At 52.8% G+C, this 18,886-nt stretch overlaps 1 protein-coding gene across 2 annotated transcripts; it reads right to left on the reverse strand.

Annotated features, from left to right (window-relative positions):
• Positions 1–6,066: 6,066 nt before the first annotated feature.
• GPR4 (G protein-coupled receptor 4) lies at positions 6,067–18,787 on the reverse strand. Of its 2 annotated transcripts, XM_035283858.3 has the most exons (3): positions 18,707–18,787; positions 17,142–17,315; positions 6,067–8,930 (listed from the first exon to the last, which is right to left on the reverse strand). In XM_035283858.3, exon 3 carries the CDS (start codon positions 8,103–8,105, stop codon positions 7,017–7,019), a length of 1,089 nt encoding a protein of 362 aa, XP_035139749.1. In that variant the 5' UTR covers positions 8,106–8,930; positions 17,142–17,315; positions 18,707–18,787; the 3' UTR covers positions 6,067–7,016. The 2 variants fall into 2 exon arrangements, with proteins under 2 accessions (XP_035139749.1, XP_002762290.1); XM_002762244.7 differs by lacking the exon at positions 17,142–17,315.
• Between the last annotated feature and the right edge of the window lie 99 nt (positions 18,788–18,886).

The raw sequence follows: 18,886 nt of genomic DNA on the forward strand, positions 1-18,886 counted from the left end.
AACCTCTCCACTCCTCCCCCGCCCGCTAGGGGCCATGCGTGCGTCAGTACGCAAGTACGTACGCTCGGCGGAGGGAACTGCAGAGGCGCACCCTGACGTCACCGCGTCGAGGCTAACGTACCGACGTCCGTCGCTGAATATGCAAATATACACGGAAGTGAGGCGGGTCAGGGGGCGGTGCCGTTAAACGGATGTTGGAAGGCGCGTGGATTCCCACGCCCGCCTTAGCCGACGTCACTGTGCTCCTTCGTGACGTCACGTACTGAGTCGGCGTCCCACCCAATGGAGGCTCTTAATTAGTCCTAATTAGTCCAATGAGTCCCAGATACACCTTCCTTTGTAAGCTGTGGCTCTCATTGGGATTGAGAGGAAGCCAGCAACCATACAGACCTTGGTTGGGATCCCAGCTCAGCCATTTCCTGGTTGTGTGATATTAGATGAGTGACATAACCCCTCTGGACTTCAGTTATTACCGTCTACAAAATGGGAATCCTAATAGCACTTGCCTTTTTGGGTTGTTGTGAGGCTTCTATGCGAATCTTGAGTGTAAAACAATGAATGGACCATGGGAAGTGCTTAGAATGGTGCCAGTTACATAGTTAAGCATTCAGAACAACCCTTACTGTTAGGCAGTTAATGATTGCATTATTACTAACTCCAGCCTGAGGGTGCATTTCACCCCCAGAAATAATGAATCCAACGTTTTCCCAAGTAACTGACAAGGAGGCTGAGGCCCAGAGCCGGGCAGGGAATGGCACAAGGTTCCTACCTAGGTTGATAGCCTAGCGTCTTGGCTAATGAAACCATACCCGTTCTCAAGCAACCCAACTTCCTTCATTACGGGGTAGGGTCCCCAGGGAGCTGGTTCAGAAAGAAGTTTAAGGACATGTCCCAGACTGTCTTCTGTTACCCAGCAGGGAGCAAAATCATATAAACAATGTCAGGAAGGGGTTGAGAGAAATTCCTGGATGATGGAGTGCTGGTGGGTAATTGAGAGATTCTGGGAGGCAGAGGGACAGAAGAAAATAGGAACCTCAGAGGACCGGCTACCATGGCTCACGCCTATAATCCCAGCACTTTGGGAGGCTGAGGAGGGTGGATCACCTGAGGCCAGGAGTTTGAGACCAACCTAGCCAACATGGTAAAACCCCGTCTCTACTAAAAATACTAAGGAAAAAAAAAAGGGCATGGTGGTGGGCACCTGTAATCCCAGTTACTCCAGAGGCTGAGGGAGAATCACTCAAACCTGGGAGGCGGAGATTGTCGTGAGCTGAGATTGCCTGACTGTACTCCAATCCCGGTGACAGAGACTCCATCTCAAAGAGAGAAAGAAAGAAAACAGGTACAGAGGAGTGGTGTATAGGAGGAAAACTATATTCAGGACACAGAATCAGGGGACCCTGGACTTCCTTGGCATCCACTCTGACTCTCTGAGTGTCCTTTGTCAAGCCCCTGGCACTGAGAGACCTGTGTTTCCTCATCTGTAATGATGGTGCTGGTGTGTGAACCCTGACATTCTGAATTACTAAGAATGCCAGGATTCCATAAAACACCCTTTCCCAGGGTCCCTTCCAGACTGAAGGTATAGTGGAACTCGGGACTGTTTCACTTAAGGTCCATCATCTTGGGACCATCCGCCTTCCCATTTTACAGACTGGTCAAGTGAGGCCAGAGGATGAAAAGGATTTGCCCAGAGTTCCATAAGAAATCAGGGTGGAGCTGAAGTGGAAATGGCTTTCTTTCTTTCTTATTTATTTTATTTTTTGAGACGGAGTCTCGCTCTGTGGCCCAGGCTGGAGTGCGGTGGTGGGATATCAGCTCACTACAAGCTCCGCCTCCTGGGTTCAAGCGATTCTCCTGCCTCAGCCTCCCCAGTAGTTGGGATTACAGGTTCGCACCACCATGCCCGGTTAATTTTTGTGTTTTTAGTATAAATGGGGTTCCACAATGTTTGCCAGGCTGGTCTTGAACCCTGATCTCAGTTGATCTGCCTGTCTCGGCCTCCCAAAGTGCTGGGATTACAGGCGTGAGCCACCGCACCCGCCCTGAAGCTGGGATTTCTTGAGTCTTGGGTCAGGGCCTTCTCCTGATCCCTGGGGGTGTTAGCCTGGAGCCTCAGGACCTACTGGGGGAGCTGAGGATCCCCACAATGAGTTCAGGAAACTTCTGGACTTGTACATGACTTTTTTTTCTATGTAAATCACTGCTGGTCACATCAGCTCTTAGTGCCTGACACACAGTTAGGTGCCTAATAAATTTTATTGAATGAATGCAAATGAGCCTTTGGTTGGAAGGGGTAGTGTCCAGGCTTTCATTTGATTCTTCAAGGAGACTATGTTCAAAATGTTTCTGTGGGCCAGGCACAGTGGCTCAAGCCTGTAATCCCAGTACTTTGGGAGGCCGAGGCGGGTGGATCACAAGGTCAAGAGATCGAGACCATCCTGGTCAACATGGTGAAACCCCATCTCTACTAAAAATACAAAAAATTAGCTGGGCATGGTGGCGCGTGCCTGTAATCCCAGCTACTCAGGAGGCTGAGGCAGGAGAATTGCCTGAACCCAGGAGGCGGAGGTTGCGGTGAGCCGAGATCATGCCATTGCACTCCAGACTGGGTAACAAGAGCGAAACTCTGTCTCAAAAAAACAAAAACAAAAAAACAGAATGTTTCTTGGCTCACACCTGTGATCCTAGCACTTTAGGAGGCCAACACCGGAGGACTGCTTGAAGCCAGGAGTTCCATACCAACCTGGGCAACATAGTGAGACCCTGTCTCTACCAAAAAAAAATTTTTTTTTATTAGCCAGGCATGGTGGTTTGCTCCTATAGTCCCTGCTACTCAAGAGGCTGAGATGGACGCTCCACTGCGCTCCAGCCTAGGCAACAGAGGGAGACCCTGTCCCCCACCCCAAAAAAAGAAAAAATAATTAAAATTTCTGGCCCCAGGCCAGGTGCAGTGACTTATGCCTGTACTCCCAGCACTTTGGGAGGCTGAGGCAGGTGGATCACCTGAGGTCAGGAGATCGAGATCAGCCTGGCCAACATAGTGAAACCCCATCTGTACTAAAAATACAAAAAAGTAGCTGAGCGTGGTGGCTCATGCCTGTAATCCCAGCAACTCTAGAGGCTGAGGCGGGAGAATCACTTGATCCCCAGAGGTGGAGCTTGCACTCTAGCCTGGGTGACAGAGTGAGACTCTGTCTCAAAAAAAAAAAAAATTCTAGCCCCAACATCTCCATTCCAGTAGTTTTATGGCAATGGGATAAGGTGGGAAGACTAGTAGGCCTCCCTCTCTTCTCCAGCCCTCCAGCACCAAAGCCAGGATTTCCCACATCTCTGCGCTCCCTCCACCCTCCACCCCCAAAAAAATCATTGAGTGCATTTTTCCCCCATTCCTCTCCTCCTTCCTCTTCCTTTCTCTGAGAAAGGTTTCCAGGAATGTCTTCTGGGAACCTCTGTGTGTGGGGGGGAAGGGGGGAGGGTTGTGGGTGGATCTTCACACCTCAGGAGTCTGTTTGCACACCCGTGAGGAGGAAGGGGAGCAGAGACCTTCTCCGAGGGGCGAGGCCTTTTCAGAGCTGGGTGCTTCTTCCTGCTCTCCAGCCTGGTTATGAAACAGTGGCCATGGTGACTCCTGAGACCAGGGGACGGAGGGCAGCCTTGGCCACCGTGGGGCGTGGGAACACAAGCAGAGATGGGGAGGGGAGAGGGAGCCTAGGATGTCTCTGGCGCTGACTCACTGGCCGTGCGACCTTGGACTGGTGGCTTGCCCTCTCTGGTAACCACCCTGGACTATAGCCTGGGATCCTTCCTGTAAGTTTTTTCGGCTCAGATCCCCTGGTCACCCTTTTCCCGAAATGGGTGAGGGACCCGTGTTCCCAAATCCCACTGGCCCCGTACTTCTTCTGTTAGAGGATTCCTTCAAAATAAATCCGAGGCCGGGCGCAGTGGCTCAAGCCTGTAATCCCAGCACTTTGAGAGGCTGAGGTGGGAGGATGACCAACATGGCGAAACCCTGTCTCTACTTAAAATACAAAAACTAACCAGGCGTGGTGGTGCGCGCCTCTAATCCCAGCTACTTGGGAGGCTGAGATAGGAGAATCACTTGAACCTGGGAGTTGGAGGTTGCAGTGAGCCGAGATCATGACACTGCACTCCAGCCTGGGCGACAGAGCGAGACTCCATCTTGAAATAAATACGTCAATAAATAAACAAACAAAAATAAAAATCCAAAGGCTGACCACTGTTCCTTGGTAAATCCACAACCACCACCCACCGCCAGCACCTCCTCACTGGGCTCCTCGCTTCTACCCTTGTCTCCCATACGCCTTATTTTTTTTTTTTTTTGAGACGGAGTTTCGCTCTTGTTACCCAGGCTGGAGTGCAATGGTGCGATCTCGGCTCACCGCAACCTCTGCCTCCTGGGTTCAGGCAATTCTCCTGCCTCAGCCTCCCAAGTAGCTGGGATTACAGGCTCGCGCCACAATGCCCAGCTAATTTTTTGTATTTTTAGTAGAGACGGGGATTCACCATGTTGACCAGGATGGTCTCGATCTCTTGACCTCGTGATCTACCCGCCTCGGCCTCCCAAAGTGCTGGGATTACAGGCTTGAGCCACCGCGCCCGGCCCCATACTCCTTTTTTATTTTGAGACAGGGCCTTGCTCTGTCGCCCAGGCTGGAGGGCAGTGGCGCAATCACTGCTCATCGCAGCCTCCACCTCCTGGTTCAAGTGAACCTCATGTCTCAGCCTCCCAAGTAGCTGGGGCTGCAGACACATGCAACCATGCCCAGCTAATTTTTAAGTTTTTTGTAGAAACGGGTCTCCCTATGTTGCCCACAGTGGTCCCAAAGCCCTGGCCTCAAGTGATCCTCCTGCCTCAGACTCCCAAGGTTCTGGCATTACAGGCTGGAGCCACCGTCCCCAGCCTATCTCCCACATTCTACTTCCCACTCAACAGCCGGTGGGATACTGTGAATACTTAAGTCAAATCACTTTCATCCTCTACTGAGAACCCCTCATAGCTCCTTGTCTCATATTAAAAGGCAGAGTCCTCATTGGGACTTACATGGCCCCACATGACCTGCTGTCTCCTCTCCTGTCTCATCTCCCCTTTCCCGTTGTCCTCCTCACCCCTGCTCCAGCCACACTGCCACACCTGCTATCCTTCCAAATTCAGACACTTGGCCGGGCACGGCGGCTCACGCCTGTAATCCCAGCACTTTGGGAGGCCAAGGCGGGCAAATCACAAGGTCAGGAGTTCAAGATCAGCCTGGCCAAAGAGATCAGCCTGGTCAACATGGTGAAACCCCGTCTCTACTGAAAATACAAAACAAAGTAGCCAGGCGTGGTGGCGGGTGCCTGTAATCCCAGCTACTTGGGAGGCTGAGATAGGAGAATCACTTGAACCTGGGAGGCAGAGGTTGCAGTGAATCGAGTAATGACATTGCACTCCAGCCTGGGTGACAGAGTGAAACACTGACTCAAAAATAAATAAATAAATAAATAGAAAAAAAGAAAATTCAGACACTCTCTTAAATTATTCTTCTTATTATTTGGAGGCAGAGTTTCACTCCTGTCGCCCAGGCTGGAGTGCAATGTCACAGTCTTGGCTCACCGCAACCTCCACTTCCTGGGTTCAAGCAATTCTCCTGCCTCAGCCTCCTGAGTAGCTGGGATTACAGGCACCCGCCATGTTTGGCTAATTTTTTTTTAGTATTTTGTAATTTTAGTAGACGCGGGGTTTCACCCTGTTGGCCAGGCTGGTCTCAAACTCCTGACCCCAGGTGATCCACCAGCCGTGGCCTCCCAAAGTGCTAGAATTACAGGCGTGAGCCACCTCACCTGGCCTGAATTTCATATGCTCTCTAACCCCAGGGCCCTGGCACCTGCAGTTCCCTCTGCCTGAAATGCTCTTCCCACAGCAGCCACAGGGCTAAGTGCCACACCTCCTTCAAGTCTGCTGGAAAGCCACCTCAGCAAGCCCTCCTCATTTAGATCAGACTCCAAGTCATCCTCTAGCCCCTCAACTGGCTTTGCATAGAACAATATCCCCTTCACACTTAGCAATTCCAAACATGACGTATTTTTTATTTACTTGTGTATGGTGAGCCCTGTGAAGGCCAGGCCAGCCTGTCTCAGTCACTGCTGTATCCCCAGGGCCACCCACACAACGCCCTACATGAACCTCTGTTGAATGACGGGTAGATACCCTTTCCTCTTGTCCCAGACCTTCCCTCATCATTCCTCCAGGCCATCTGCCCCGCCTGCCCGGGACTCAGATTTCAACATCCTCAGACCTGACTTGGAGATCGCTGTTGATCTAGAAAAACTTAGAACTGCGGTCTTTTGTTCCCTCCCCTGTATGACCAGGGGCTTTGCGAACATGACTCTGTGTTTCCTGCACTTTCCACTTTCCCCCTGAGTCAGAGACTTTTATCCACTTGTTGGAAAAAAAAACAAATCTAACCTTCTCTATTTGTCTTTATTTTCTGGAAACCAAACATTTGACTTAATTCATCTGGCCGGGCATGATGGCTCACATCTGTACTTTGGGAGGCCGAGGCAGGAGGAGCCCAGGAATTTAAGACCAGCCTGGGAAACATAGTGAGACTCCGTCTCTACAAAAGTACAAAAGTTAGCCAGTCATGGTGGTGTGCGCTGGTGGTCCCAGCTCCTCGGGAGGCTGATGTGGGAGGATTGCTGGAGCTCAGGAGGTGGAGGATGCAGTGAGCCACGATTGCACTACTGCCCTCCAGCCTGGGCAACACAGCAAGACCATGTCTCCAAAATAAATATTTACTCATCTCCTCTTCCAGGAGGCCCTCCGTGACTACCAAACTGTGATGGGATCTGGGACCATGAAGGTTGACCAGTGACACACCTGCCTCACTCTTCCTAAGTTCTGGTATTATGAATATTAACATAGCCCATTTTCATACAATTTGCCCACACCAGACCAGGAGAGAAGGGACTGTGGGATGAGAGTGGAGGACTGGGGCTTCTGTGCCAGGCACGGTTCACTGTGCTGGTGGCAGCGTCTTCAGCTGCACCTGGTCCCCCTGGGAGGGCAGAGTGGCTGCCCAGCTGCCAGCCATGGCCTTGGCTGTGCTGTTCCTCTTGGAGGTGAGTGGGGTCTCCAGGGTGAGCGACGCATTGGCCATCTCCTGGGGCTTGTCACTGGCTAGAAAGCGGAGCAGGTTGTGCAGAGCCTTGGCGACGTCACTGCGGGCGCCCTCGTTGACCAGGCAGTAGAGGATGGGGTCCGCCACACAGTTGAGGCTGGTGAAAGCCAGTGAGCTGTGGTAGGCAGAAAAGACACGCTCCTCAAAGCCACAGTCCCAGGGGCGGCCCAGGTAGATGGCGCTGCGGGACAGCAGGAGCACGTGATAGGGCGCGAAGCAGACCAGCACGATGGCGATGAGGCTGAGGGCCAGCCGCTTGATCTTGGCCTTCTCCTGGCGCTCGGTAGACACGCTGCCCCGCACGGCCCGCAGGATGCCCCGGTACGACAGCAGCATGAGCGCCCACGGAAAGAGGAACCCCACGAAGACCCGGTAGAGGTTCATCCAGGCCACCCAGCCTTCCATGGGAAACTTCTCGAAGCAGAAGGTGTGGTTGTAGCGGTCTCGGAAGAGCTCGTCATGGAACAGGGGCGCCGAGTTGGCGCCCAGCTCGGTGGCCCAGACCACGGAGCTCACGGCCACAGCCGTCTTGACGCGGCGCAGGCGGGCGAAGCGGAGTGGGTGGGCCACGGCCAGGTAGCGGTCGACCGAGATGCAGCACAGGAAGGCGATGCTGATGTAGATGTTGGTGTAGAAGATGAAACCGAAGAGCTTGCAGGACCCGGGGCCGTGGATCCAGTTGTCGTGGTGCAGGAAGTAGTCGACCCACAGCGGCAGCGTGCAGATGTACAGCAGGTCGGCGATGCTGAGGTTCATCAGGTACACGCCCAGCTCGTTGCGCTGCTGCACCTGGCGGTAGGCCGCCCACAGAGCCAGGCAGTTGGTGGGCAGCCCCACGCCGATGACGAAGATGTAGAGGGATGGTGGGAAGAGGTGGTCCACACGCGAGTCCACGTGGCAGCCCTCCCACGTCTGGTTGCCCATTGTGGGCACTTCGGCTTCTGGGGCACTTCCCCTGGCCCACGGGGGCTGTGGGGCCACGGGGAGCGGGAGGCCATGGGGCCCCCTGAGCCCCTTCCTTGGAGGCTCAGGGGAACATGGCAGGGAAGAGAGATGAGGTCAGATAGGCTGAGCCGGGAAGGGCAAAGCTTGAGAGGGAAAAGCTGGAGGAGGGATGGAGTTATGACAGGAGGGAACTCAGGAGGATGACGAGATTAATAAAGAGGTTTGTCAAGGAGGTTATGTATAGAGTCAATCACGGTGTCAATGAGGGAGTATGGGGGTGACACAAAAATTGGTCTCGGGGATTGTTTATGGAGGAGATGAGAGCATCACTGGGCAACGGCGAGGAGATGTGTGCAGGGCAGTTAGGAAGTATGTTCCTAACTGCCGTAGTATTGAAGGAATAATGGTGGGGGAATGTTCTAGAAGACACAGGAAATACATGGGACAGTGTTGAGACAGGACACACAGGGCAGTCAGGGAGTGTTGGAAAGTCCAGGCAATACGGGTGGGAGTGCTGGCATTTCCTAGGACCCCAGAAAGAAACAGAGGTAAGTAAGGTCACCACTATGGAGAAGGTTCTGGAAAAGGAGGTGTCTGGCACAGGGTAAAACAAAGACGTAAGGCTCAGTCTGGAGACTGCAGGAAGGAGTCTTAGGAAACAGGAAGGAGGTGAGTAAGGTCTAGCTCGGAAGTGAGTTTGTGGCGGAAGGGACTTTGAATGGGAGCAGGGAGGGACTCCAGACTGGTCTCCGAGCGGGGGCTGAGGGATTAGATGAAGTCCATTCAACGCTGACTTTGCAGTGCCTGTGGGGAGAGAGGACAGCAGTGAGGTAGTCATGGACACTCCTACCTTCTCCCCACACCCCTCACCCTAATCGCTGTGGACTGCAGAGAGTGGACACCCCAACAATGCCTACCTAAGCCCCATCCTAAGCAACTACTCTCTGAGAACACGGATTTGAGGTGCTAGGCGTATTTTCCCCCTGATAGATGTTAGAATAAAGACCCAACTCAGACTGGGTACAGTGGCTCACGCCCGTAATCTCAATACTCTGGGAGGCCGAGGTGGAAGGACTGCTTGAAGTTAGGAGTTCAAGACCAGCCTGGGCAATCCAGTGAGACCTAGTCTCTACAAAAAAATAAAAATAGGCTGGGGGCAGTGGCTCACACCGGTAATCCTAGCACTTTGGAAGGCTAAGGTGGGCAGATCAGGAGGTCAGAAGATCAAGACCATCCTGGCTACCCCAGCGAAACCCCGTCTCTACTAAAAATACAAAAAAATTAGCCAGGCATGGTGGCACACACCTGTAGTCCCAGCTACTTGGGAGGCTGAGGCAGGAGACTCGCTTGAACTCAGGAGGCAGAGGTTGCAGTGAGCCAAGATTGAGCCACTACACTCCAGCCTGGGTGACAGAGCGAGACTCTGTCTGAAAACTAACTAAATAAAAAAAATAAAAATATTAGCCAGGTGTGGTGGGACACAACCGTAGTCCCAGCTACTGGGGAGGCTGATGTGGCAGGATCACTTGAGCCCAGGAGAATCAGGCTGCAGTGAGCTATGACTGCACCACTGCCCTCCAGCTTGGGCAACAGTGTGAGACCCTGTCCAAAAAAAAAAAAGGACCCAACTCAGATTTTAGCACTTCCTTGCAGAAGCCCTGTAAAATTGGCACAGGTGTCATATCATGCTTCAGGAAATGCCAGACTAGTCTAACTCTATCATGTCACAGAGAGAAGGGGCCCAGAGAGGTTGAGCCACCTCCCTAAGGATGCACAGCATGGCAGCAATAAGACCAGGGCTGGGGCCAGCCTTCCACTCCTTACCCAGGAATCCCATTCTTGTCAACAAGGATAATAACAATAAATATTAACTGAGCCCTACTACTTAGCAGATCCCATTCCAGGCATTTTGATGTGTATTATTTTATTTATTTATTTATTTATTTATTTATTTATTTATTTATTTATTTATTTTGAGATGGAGTCTCGCTCTGTAGCCCAGGCTGGAGTGCAGTGGTGCAATCTCGGCTCAGTGCAACCTCCACCTCCCAGGTCCCAGTTCAAGCAATTCTCTCCCCTTAGTGTCCAGAGTAGCTGGGATTACAGGCATGTGCCACCATGCTCAGCTAATTTTTGTATTTTTCATAGAGACTGGGTTTCACCAAGTTGGCCAGGCTGGTCTTGAACTCCTGATCTCGTGATCCGCCTACCTCAGCCTCCCAAAGTGCTGGGATTACAGGCGTGAGCCACCATGCCTGGCCTTTTATTTTATTTACTTATTTATTTTTTGAGATGGAGTTTCACTCTGTTACCCAGGCTGGAGTGCAGTGGTGCGACCTCAGCTTACTGCAACCTCCACCTCCCCGGTTCAAGCAATTCTCTTGCCTCAGTCTCCCGAGTAGCTGGGATTACAGGCGCACGACATCATGCCCAGCTAATTTTTGAATTTTTAGTAGAGATGGGATTTTACCATGTTGGCGAGAATGGTCTCGGTCTCTTGACCTCGTGATCCACCCGCCTTGGCCTCCAAAACTGCCAGGATTACAGGTGTGAGCCACCGCACCTGGCCATTTACCTGTTTTTTTTGAGACGGGGTCTTGCTCTGTCGCCCGGACTAGAATGCAGTAGCATGACCACAGCTCATTGCAGCCTCAACCTCCTGGGCTCCCAGTGATCCTCCTGCCTCAGCCTCCCAAGTAACTGGGAACAGAGGCATGCACCACCATGCCTGGCTAAAAAATTTATATAGTATAGACGGAGGTCTCCCTATGTTGCCCAGGCTGGTCTCGAACTCCTGAGATCAAGAGGTCCTCCCACCTTGGCCTCCCAAAGTGCTAGGATGACAGGAGTAAGCTACCACGCCCAGCCAATTTATGGATATCATTTCACTGAAATTTTTCAAGACTCCTATGAAGAAAGTAGTTGCTCTTCCTCTTTGACAAACTGAGACACAGAGCTGTTCCGAGACTTGTCCAAGGTCCTGATGACTGGAGTGTGGCCATCTCCGCTCTCAGTCCTTGTCTCCAACTTGTGCTCCAGTGTCCACCCCAGAATAACTGGACAGGTGGGCTTGGTGGCTCAGGCCTGTAATCCCAGCAGGCCGAATCAGGTGGATCACCTGAGATCAGGAGTTTGAGACCAGCCTGGCCAACATGGTGAAATCCCATCTTTACTAAAAATACAAAAATTAGCCAGGCATGGTGGCAGGTGCCTGTAATCCCAGCTACTTGGGAGGCTGAGGCAGGAGGATTGTTTGATCCCAGGAGGCGGAGGTCGAAGTGAGCTGAGATTACGCCACTGTACTCCAGCCTGGGTGACATGAGAGAGACTCCATCTCAAAAAAAAGGCCCTGGACTGCCAGTGGGGACTGGGAACCAAAGCTGCAGAGGAGTAAGAGAAAGGGGAGAGCCAGGAGCTGCTGGGGACAGTCAAGGTCAAGGACAGGGAGCGTGGGGAAGCCCTGGGGTCAGCATCAGTAGCCTCCACCCTCAGGGACCACTCTCTTCACAGTCTCTGCCCTTCCCCTCCAATTTTCTTGAGGGAGAATCTTGAGCCTGTCACTCCCTTTGTTCTGGGAAGATCAGCACACACAGAGCAAAGGATACTCATGGACCGAGCCCCTGACGGTCATCAACCCCCTGAGAGAAGCAGAGCCAAATCCAGAGTCACAGGGCCCTTGGGGAGCCATTCCATCCGGGGCTCTTTTGGTTTAGTGCTTTTTGATATGAAGCCTTTTTTTTTTCTTCCCCCAACAAGATCTTAACCAGAAACCCAATCTAAAATAGTGAAAAGAACAAGCTGGGCCAGGCGCGGTGGCTCATGCCTGTAATCCTAGCACTTTGGGAGGCCGAGGTGGGTGGATCACCTGAGGTCAAGAGTTCAAGACCAGCCTGGCCATCATGGTGAAACCCCATCTTATTAAAAATAAATAAATTATACATATATATATATATATATATATATTTAAAAAACAAAAAAGAAAAGGACAAGCTGCTAACTGCTCTGGTGAAACAAGGCCACCTCTCAAGATCTCCAGGATGCACTTTGAAAAGTCTTGGTAGAGTCCACTGACAGATGAGGAAACGTAGGCCCAGAGAGGGGAAAAAAGGAGGTCCATGGAAGCCTCCCAGATGCCAGAGCATCTTTCCATGGGAAAGTCCCCTCGGCTCCACCTCCCAAGTGGTTCCTGAATTTGTGTCCATCTGTCTCAGACCCCTGCCGCTGTCCACTCTGCGTTAGCATCATCGTTCACTCGGACTGTTGCAGTAGCATCACTGCTGCTCTTCTGGTTGCTGCTCTGGCTTCCTTCAAATCACTCCCCACGTGGCAGCCAGAAAGATCTTTTTTTTTTTTTGAGACAGAGTCTCACTCTGTCGACCAGGCTGAAGTGCAGTGGCTCAAACTCAGCTCATTGCAACCTCTGCCTCCTGAGTTCAAGCAATTCTCTGCCTCAGCCTCCCGAGTCACTGGAATTATAGGTGGCTGCCAACACACCTGGCTAATTTTTTTTCTTTCCCCTCCTCCAAAGTATGCCCTACATATTTGCATAATTTTTGTATTTTTAGTAGAGATGGGGTTTCAACATCTTGGCCAAGCTGGTCTTGAACTTCTGACCTAGTGATCCAAGCACGTTGGCCTCTGAAAGTGTTGGGATTACAGGCGTGAGTCACCACGCCCAGCCAGAAAGATCTTTCTAACATGAAAATCAGGTCTTTCTTTTCTTTTTAAATTTAATTTTATTTATTTATTTATTTTTGAGACAGGGTCTCACTCTGCTGTGCAGTGGTGCAATCTTGACTCACACAGCTGTGACCTCCTGGGTTCAAGTGATCCTCCCACCTCAGCCTTCTAACTGGTGGCTGGGACGACAGGTGTGTGCCACCACTAATTTTTCTATTTTTTGTAGAGACGGGGTTTCCCCACGTTGCCCACACTGGTCTCCAACTCCTGGGCTCAAGCAATTCTCCTGCCTTGGCCTCCCGAAGTGCTGGGATTATAGGCATGAGCCACCACAACCAGCCTAGCTCTTGTCACTTCTCTGCTTGAAAGCCTCCAATGGCTTCCAAATGGGCTTGCAGTAAAATCCATACTCCTTGTCCAGGATCACCAGGCTCTGTCTGACCTGCTGGGGCAGCCTAGCCACCCTCACCCAGCTCTCCTTCCTGTCTCAGCAGGTTCAAGGCCACTGACCTTCACAGCCTCAATCCTTTGCACACTTACATACCCATACTCTCCATCTAGAATGCTTTCTTTCTTTTTTTTTTTTTTGAGACAGAGTCTTGCTCCGTTGCCCAGCAGGCTGGAGTGCAGTGGCACAATCTTGGCTCACTGCAACTTCCGCCTCCTGGGTTCAACCAATTTTCCTGCCTCGGCCTCCCAGGTAGCTAGGATTACAGGCGTGCACCACCACACCTGGATAATTTTTGTATTTTTAGTAGAGATGGGGTTTCACCATGTTGGCCAGGCTGGTCTCGAACTCCCGGTCTCAAGTGATCCACCCACCTTGGCCTCCCAAAGTGCTGGGATTACAGGCGTGAGCTATCGCTCTTCCTTCATATGGTCTGAATAGCTTGGTTCCCCTCTTCACTTCCTCAGGGAGTCCCTCCCCATCCAGTCCCTGAATCTCACCGGCCCACGACCCTCACCTCACATCACCTGTGTCGTCTTTGTGTCTGTCTATCTGCTAGAATAGGTGCTCCAGGAGGGCAGAGACTGTGTGTCTTGTTGACTGCTGTAGCCCTAGCACCCAGGACAGGCCCAGCATCCAGTAGGTGCTCAATAAATTACCAAGGTCATGGTCAGGGAGCACGGGGCCATTTACCAATGGCAGAAATCATTCCAGAAGCTTTGCAGAGGCCAGAGGCATGGAGTAGAAAACATGTATTCTCAGCCAGGCATGGTAGCTCACACCTGTAATCCTAGCAGTTTCGGAGGCCAAGGCAGGAGGATCACCTAAGGTTGGGAGTTCAAGACCAGCCTGACCAACATGCAGAAACCTGTCTCTACTAAAAATACAAAAATTAGCTGAGCATGGTGGCTAATGCCTGTAATCTCAGCTAGTCGGGACGCTAAGGCAGGAGAATCTCTGGAACCCCAGAAGCGGAGGTTGCGGTAAGCCAAGATTGCACATTGTACTCCAACCTGCGCAACTCCATCTCAAAAAAAAAAAATGTATTCTCTGGCCATGAGGCTGCCCCATCCCACCCCAGGCTCAAACTAGGGTTTGAGGAGGAGGGGGAAGGGAGGGGAAGGAGTTTGTTCCCAAGGGAAGAGGTGGGCAGGGGAGAGCTGGAAAGGGCAGGATCTCTCTGCTTCTTAATTGACTTTGAAAGGTCAGGGCTGAGTCTTTCTCAGTGTGTCCTGCCCCCTGTAGGGTCCTCAGCAGCGGAGCTACCGCCCCCACCTCAGACTCCTGGGCAGAAGCTTGTGGGTCCTGTGGAGCTGGGATGGGTGGGGGCGTACTCCGGGCTGGAACAGTGCCATCCTGTCCCTCCCTTCCACTTGAAACCTCCTACCCCAACCAAGTCACTCAAAATACCTCCCTCCCCTCTCCTCTGCTCTCTCTCTCTCCATCTCTCTGCCTCTAGTCTCTCCCTTCCTCCTGTGACATTGAGAGAATTACTTCTCCAGGAGCCTCAGTTTCCCCTTCTGTAAAAGGGGGCACAGCCTTTATACCCATCACAGCACAGACTAACATCCTTGCTAGAATGCGATTATCATCTCCATAACGTGCAGTTTGAAGAGTTATTATTATTCTACAGGGTCTAAGGGGCTGAGACAAGAAATGAACCAGTTCTTCATGGCAGGAGGCACCGGCTGAGGGTGAGGGCCGGAAGTCCCCTTTGCCCTACTTTCTGTCGACCCCCAGGGCTCTGCTGACCTAACTCGGGTACCCGGGCAGGAGACGTTTCTGGCAGCCAGAGGCGGAAACGCACTTCCCATTGCTAATTTCCTCAAGGGGGAACCGGTCCAGCTCTTGGCTCTCCCTCCTCCTACCCCTCCTCCCCAACCCGATGGCATCTTGGGTATGCTGGATATGGGGAGGAGGGGTGCCCAGACAGCCCTCTCTTCTCCCCAAGGTGAGATCTGCCCACCACAGAAACCCCAAAAGTCAGCACGGAACATCAGACTCAGAACACCGCAGTGCAGCCAACATATATGTGACAGCTGGGGCTGTGAGACTATTTCTGACCCCTTCTTGGTACAGATGGGGAAACTGAGGCCCATAGCAGCAAGGCAGTTGTCTAAGTCATTTGATGTCTCAAGTCGGGGCAAACCTCTTGTCACTCTTAACTAAACAGCTTCCCTTCCCCTGAGGTTTTTCTCTTCACTCTCTGAAGTTCTATGATTTTTCTCAAGTCTTTCTGAGCCTGTCTGGCCCCTCTGAGACCCTACTGGAAGATACGAACCTTCTCCCCAGCAAGAAAGCAAGCGACCTTCCATCACTTGATCCCCTTAACCCCATTCCCTTCCAAGACCCTCTTTGGTTGGGATCTAAGTTCTGTCCCTTACTTAGGGCTCTGTTGAGGAGGTGAACCCCCAAATCTCCCAGTCCACAAGAAGCTCCCCCTGTCTGTCCCACAGGCCCCCACTTTTTGGGTCCCTGTGGCCCCTTCCAGAGAGTCGGGGGGAAGAGAAATACACCCAAGAGTGGAGCGATAGTGGGGGACAAGAAAGACCCAACCCCCTCACCCCCTCCTGTTAGCAGCCTCAACTGCTGCATCCTGTCAGCCACCCCAAAACCCAGCAAAGCCAAAAAACTTGTAGGGTTTCAAGGACTAGAGGGAGGAGTGCCACAGCCTCCTGCATCCTCCCCCCCCCCCCCCCCCCCCCCGGCACTCCCCGAGGCTCACTCACCGGCCTCCTCCCGGTTGCCACCAAGCTATCTCACCTCCCCCTTTTCCTCCTCTGTGGGCTCCTGCTCCCCCGCCTTCCCCCGGCGGCCCCAGAGGACCAGCCAGCTCCGGTCTGCTCATTAGGGATGAAATGTGATCACCACTCCTCGCTCCCCACCTGGTGTCTTGGCGGCCAGCGGAAACCAGGGGGCAGCCGGGCCACCCTAGCCGCCCCACTGCACCTCAGTTTCCCCATTTCAACCGAGGGGGTCTCTGTGCCCCCCACACCCACACTGCCCATCAGGGATACCAGTCCTTAGACTGCCTCTCTGACATCCTGGGTCCCCACGGTTCTGCGATCTTCAGGTTCTATCCTTAGTTCACTCTGCAGTTGAATGTTCTATTAGAACATCCTAGAGTGTTACTCTTCTTTCATTCTATTTATTACATCGCGGCTTTGGAAGCACCTACCCTTCTAAGTTTCCAATATTCTAGAAGTCTCACATTCCAAGATTCGAAAGTTCTATTGTTAGAATGCGCTATGATTTTTTAAGCGTTCTATGACTTTCATCATCTATTATTAAACCCTCAGTGATTTTTATCTTTCCCCGGGAAACAGTAATACGTATTTCCCTTTTCTCTTTTACAGAAATGGGAACGTACACTAAATACGGTGAGCCCCACTTCCTTTTCCTCCCCCCGCTTTTTCTTGTATGCTTTTGAACATTCCAGCAGCTGATTTCTGAGACTGTGCAGAATTCTAAGAAACTGTGGCTTCACAGAGGGAAGAGAAGGGCGTGTTAGTTACCACCTCCACCTGGCCCCTAAATTCTAACCACCTGCAGGGGACAGGAAGCATCCAGGCCCCTCTCTACCCTTTCCCTAGTGGGCCTAGCCTCAGCCCTCCCCGCTCACACCAGCTGAGTTATTATTTGTCTAGACACAAACCAAATTATAGGCCCTGTCCCCGAGGGAACGGTGGGCTCCAGGCGGAGGGTCAGGAGACTGAGGCTGGAGTTAAACCCGCTTCCCCTCCACCTCCCTCCCTCTCTTCCCAAAACTCCACCCCTTCCACCCAAACCAACTCTTGCCCCGCTCCCTCCCCACCATGGTTTTAGAAATATTTTCTCTCCTCTGCTTCTAAAACCCTCCCTTTTGGATTCCAGCCATTTGTACTCACCCTGGCGTCTCTCCCTCCTCATTGAGACCTCTTTCCCAAAATTGATCGACTTAGTGGTAGCAGAAGAAGCCAGCTCTCTGGATTTGGGCCTCAGTTGAAACCTGGAGTCCCAACCCTCCAGCCTGGCACTGACTCACCATGGAGACGTCTGCTCTTGGGCCTCAGTTTCCCCATCTATAAAATGGGAGCAGGGTGGGGGGTTGTTGGCCTAGATGGCTCCACAAACCCTTTCCAGCTCTCAGCTGCCAGCACTGAAAAGTGCCAAGATTTCAGCACTCCTCTTTTTGGATTGAAGGACTGCAGTATCCCGAGGACCTTTGACTGGAAGGATCTGGAATTCCCAGGCCTCCCCTCTGATCTTTCTTCCATCTGGGCCCTTTCATTCAAAGATGCTCGCGTTCAAGGTTCTTGATCCTATGATTTCCCAGAGTTCCAGGAGCCCCCATGGGTCGCTCATCCTCTTCTGCTGGGATTCCCCCAGAGAAGAAAACCTCCCCATCCTCACCCAAACCCGAAGTCAAGTTCATCTACAGAGACAGAGCTGGGGGTGGTTGCCTTCTTGATGGGTTCAGGAGGAGGAGGGCTGATGGTGGGCTTTGGAGGGGCTATTGGGGGGTGTGGCCCCATCCTCTTAATTTCTGCGCCAAATTCCCCAATGCGTATCCAGCCCGAGCACGCACACACACATCCCACAACTGATGTGTCACAGATATTCTAGAGCTGTTCCTCAGCCTAGTTTGGGAGGGCAGGTTGTCCAGTTCCAGGGGGGAAGAGTAAGGCGGAAGCAGGAAAGAGTTAACGGTGACCCAGCCAAATCCTGGAAGAGAGGAAGTAGGGGAGGAAGTCCACCCCCCAGCCAGGAATTCCTGAAATTGGCAGGCGGGGTGAGTGCAACCTCAGGGGCAGTGGGGTGGCTCCATGATGGGGGCCATGGGGTCAGAGTCCGCCTGCCGCAGGTCACAAGCCTCCTGTCCCCTAAGTTCGACTCCCAAGCAACTTCCCAGCCCAGAGGAAAATTCCGGGATGCCAGAGGTTTTGGAAGGAGAAACGACAGACTTGAAGGTGCCAAAACAGGGTTATAAGAGACGGAGAGACAGAGTCAGGGCAATAGAGAGAGACAGAGAAACAGGCAGGGAGAGAGCAAAGAGACACACAGAGACAGGGAGAGATGGATTCAGAGGCAGAGAGATCCACAGAGGTCCCACAACAGACGGGGGACAGGCAGAGGCAGGGGCGGGGGAGGTGGCACCCAGAAACAGAGACAGAGACAGACGGAGACAGAGACGCAGAGATCAAGAGATAGACAGAGACATCCCAGAGACACAGAAGGAGAGACAGGTCCAGAGGCAGAGGGACCACAGACACAGAGACCTCAGAGACCTCAGGCGTGACCTGGAGACCCGCAGAACCGAACCGAGCAGAGCAACAGAGGGGGCGGGCACCGAGACGGCGCAGGAGACTGAGGCAGCCCCCGAAGGGGCGGGAAGGAGCGGTCCCGTCACGAGCAGGGCAACCTAGTGAGACCCGGCGGCACCGCGGGCGGCCGGGGAGGGCCCGGCTCTTACCTGCGCACGGCGGCTGGACGGGGCGGGCGGCAGCGCCTCTCAGCTGCGTCCTAGTCCGGGCTCGACGGCGGCGCAGGGACCCAGCGGATGCCCCTTTGGGGCAGAACAGCGGCGACTCCTCCCGGCCCCCAGGCTCCAGCCGCCAGCCGAGGCCCCGCCCCGCCCAGGCCCGCCCCCATT

Source organism: Callithrix jacchus, chromosome 22, assembly GCF_049354715.1.
Source record: "Callithrix jacchus isolate 240 chromosome 22, calJac240_pri, whole genome shotgun sequence".
NCBI classification, from domain to species: domain Eukaryota; kingdom Metazoa; phylum Chordata; class Mammalia; order Primates; family Cebidae; genus Callithrix; species Callithrix jacchus.

Bases quoted from the DNA above. Each gene is read 5' to 3' on its own strand.
- GPR4 (XM_002762244.7), bottom strand. From the start codon at position 8,105: ATGGGCAACCAGACGTGGGAGGGCTGCCACGTGGACTCGCGTGTGGAC.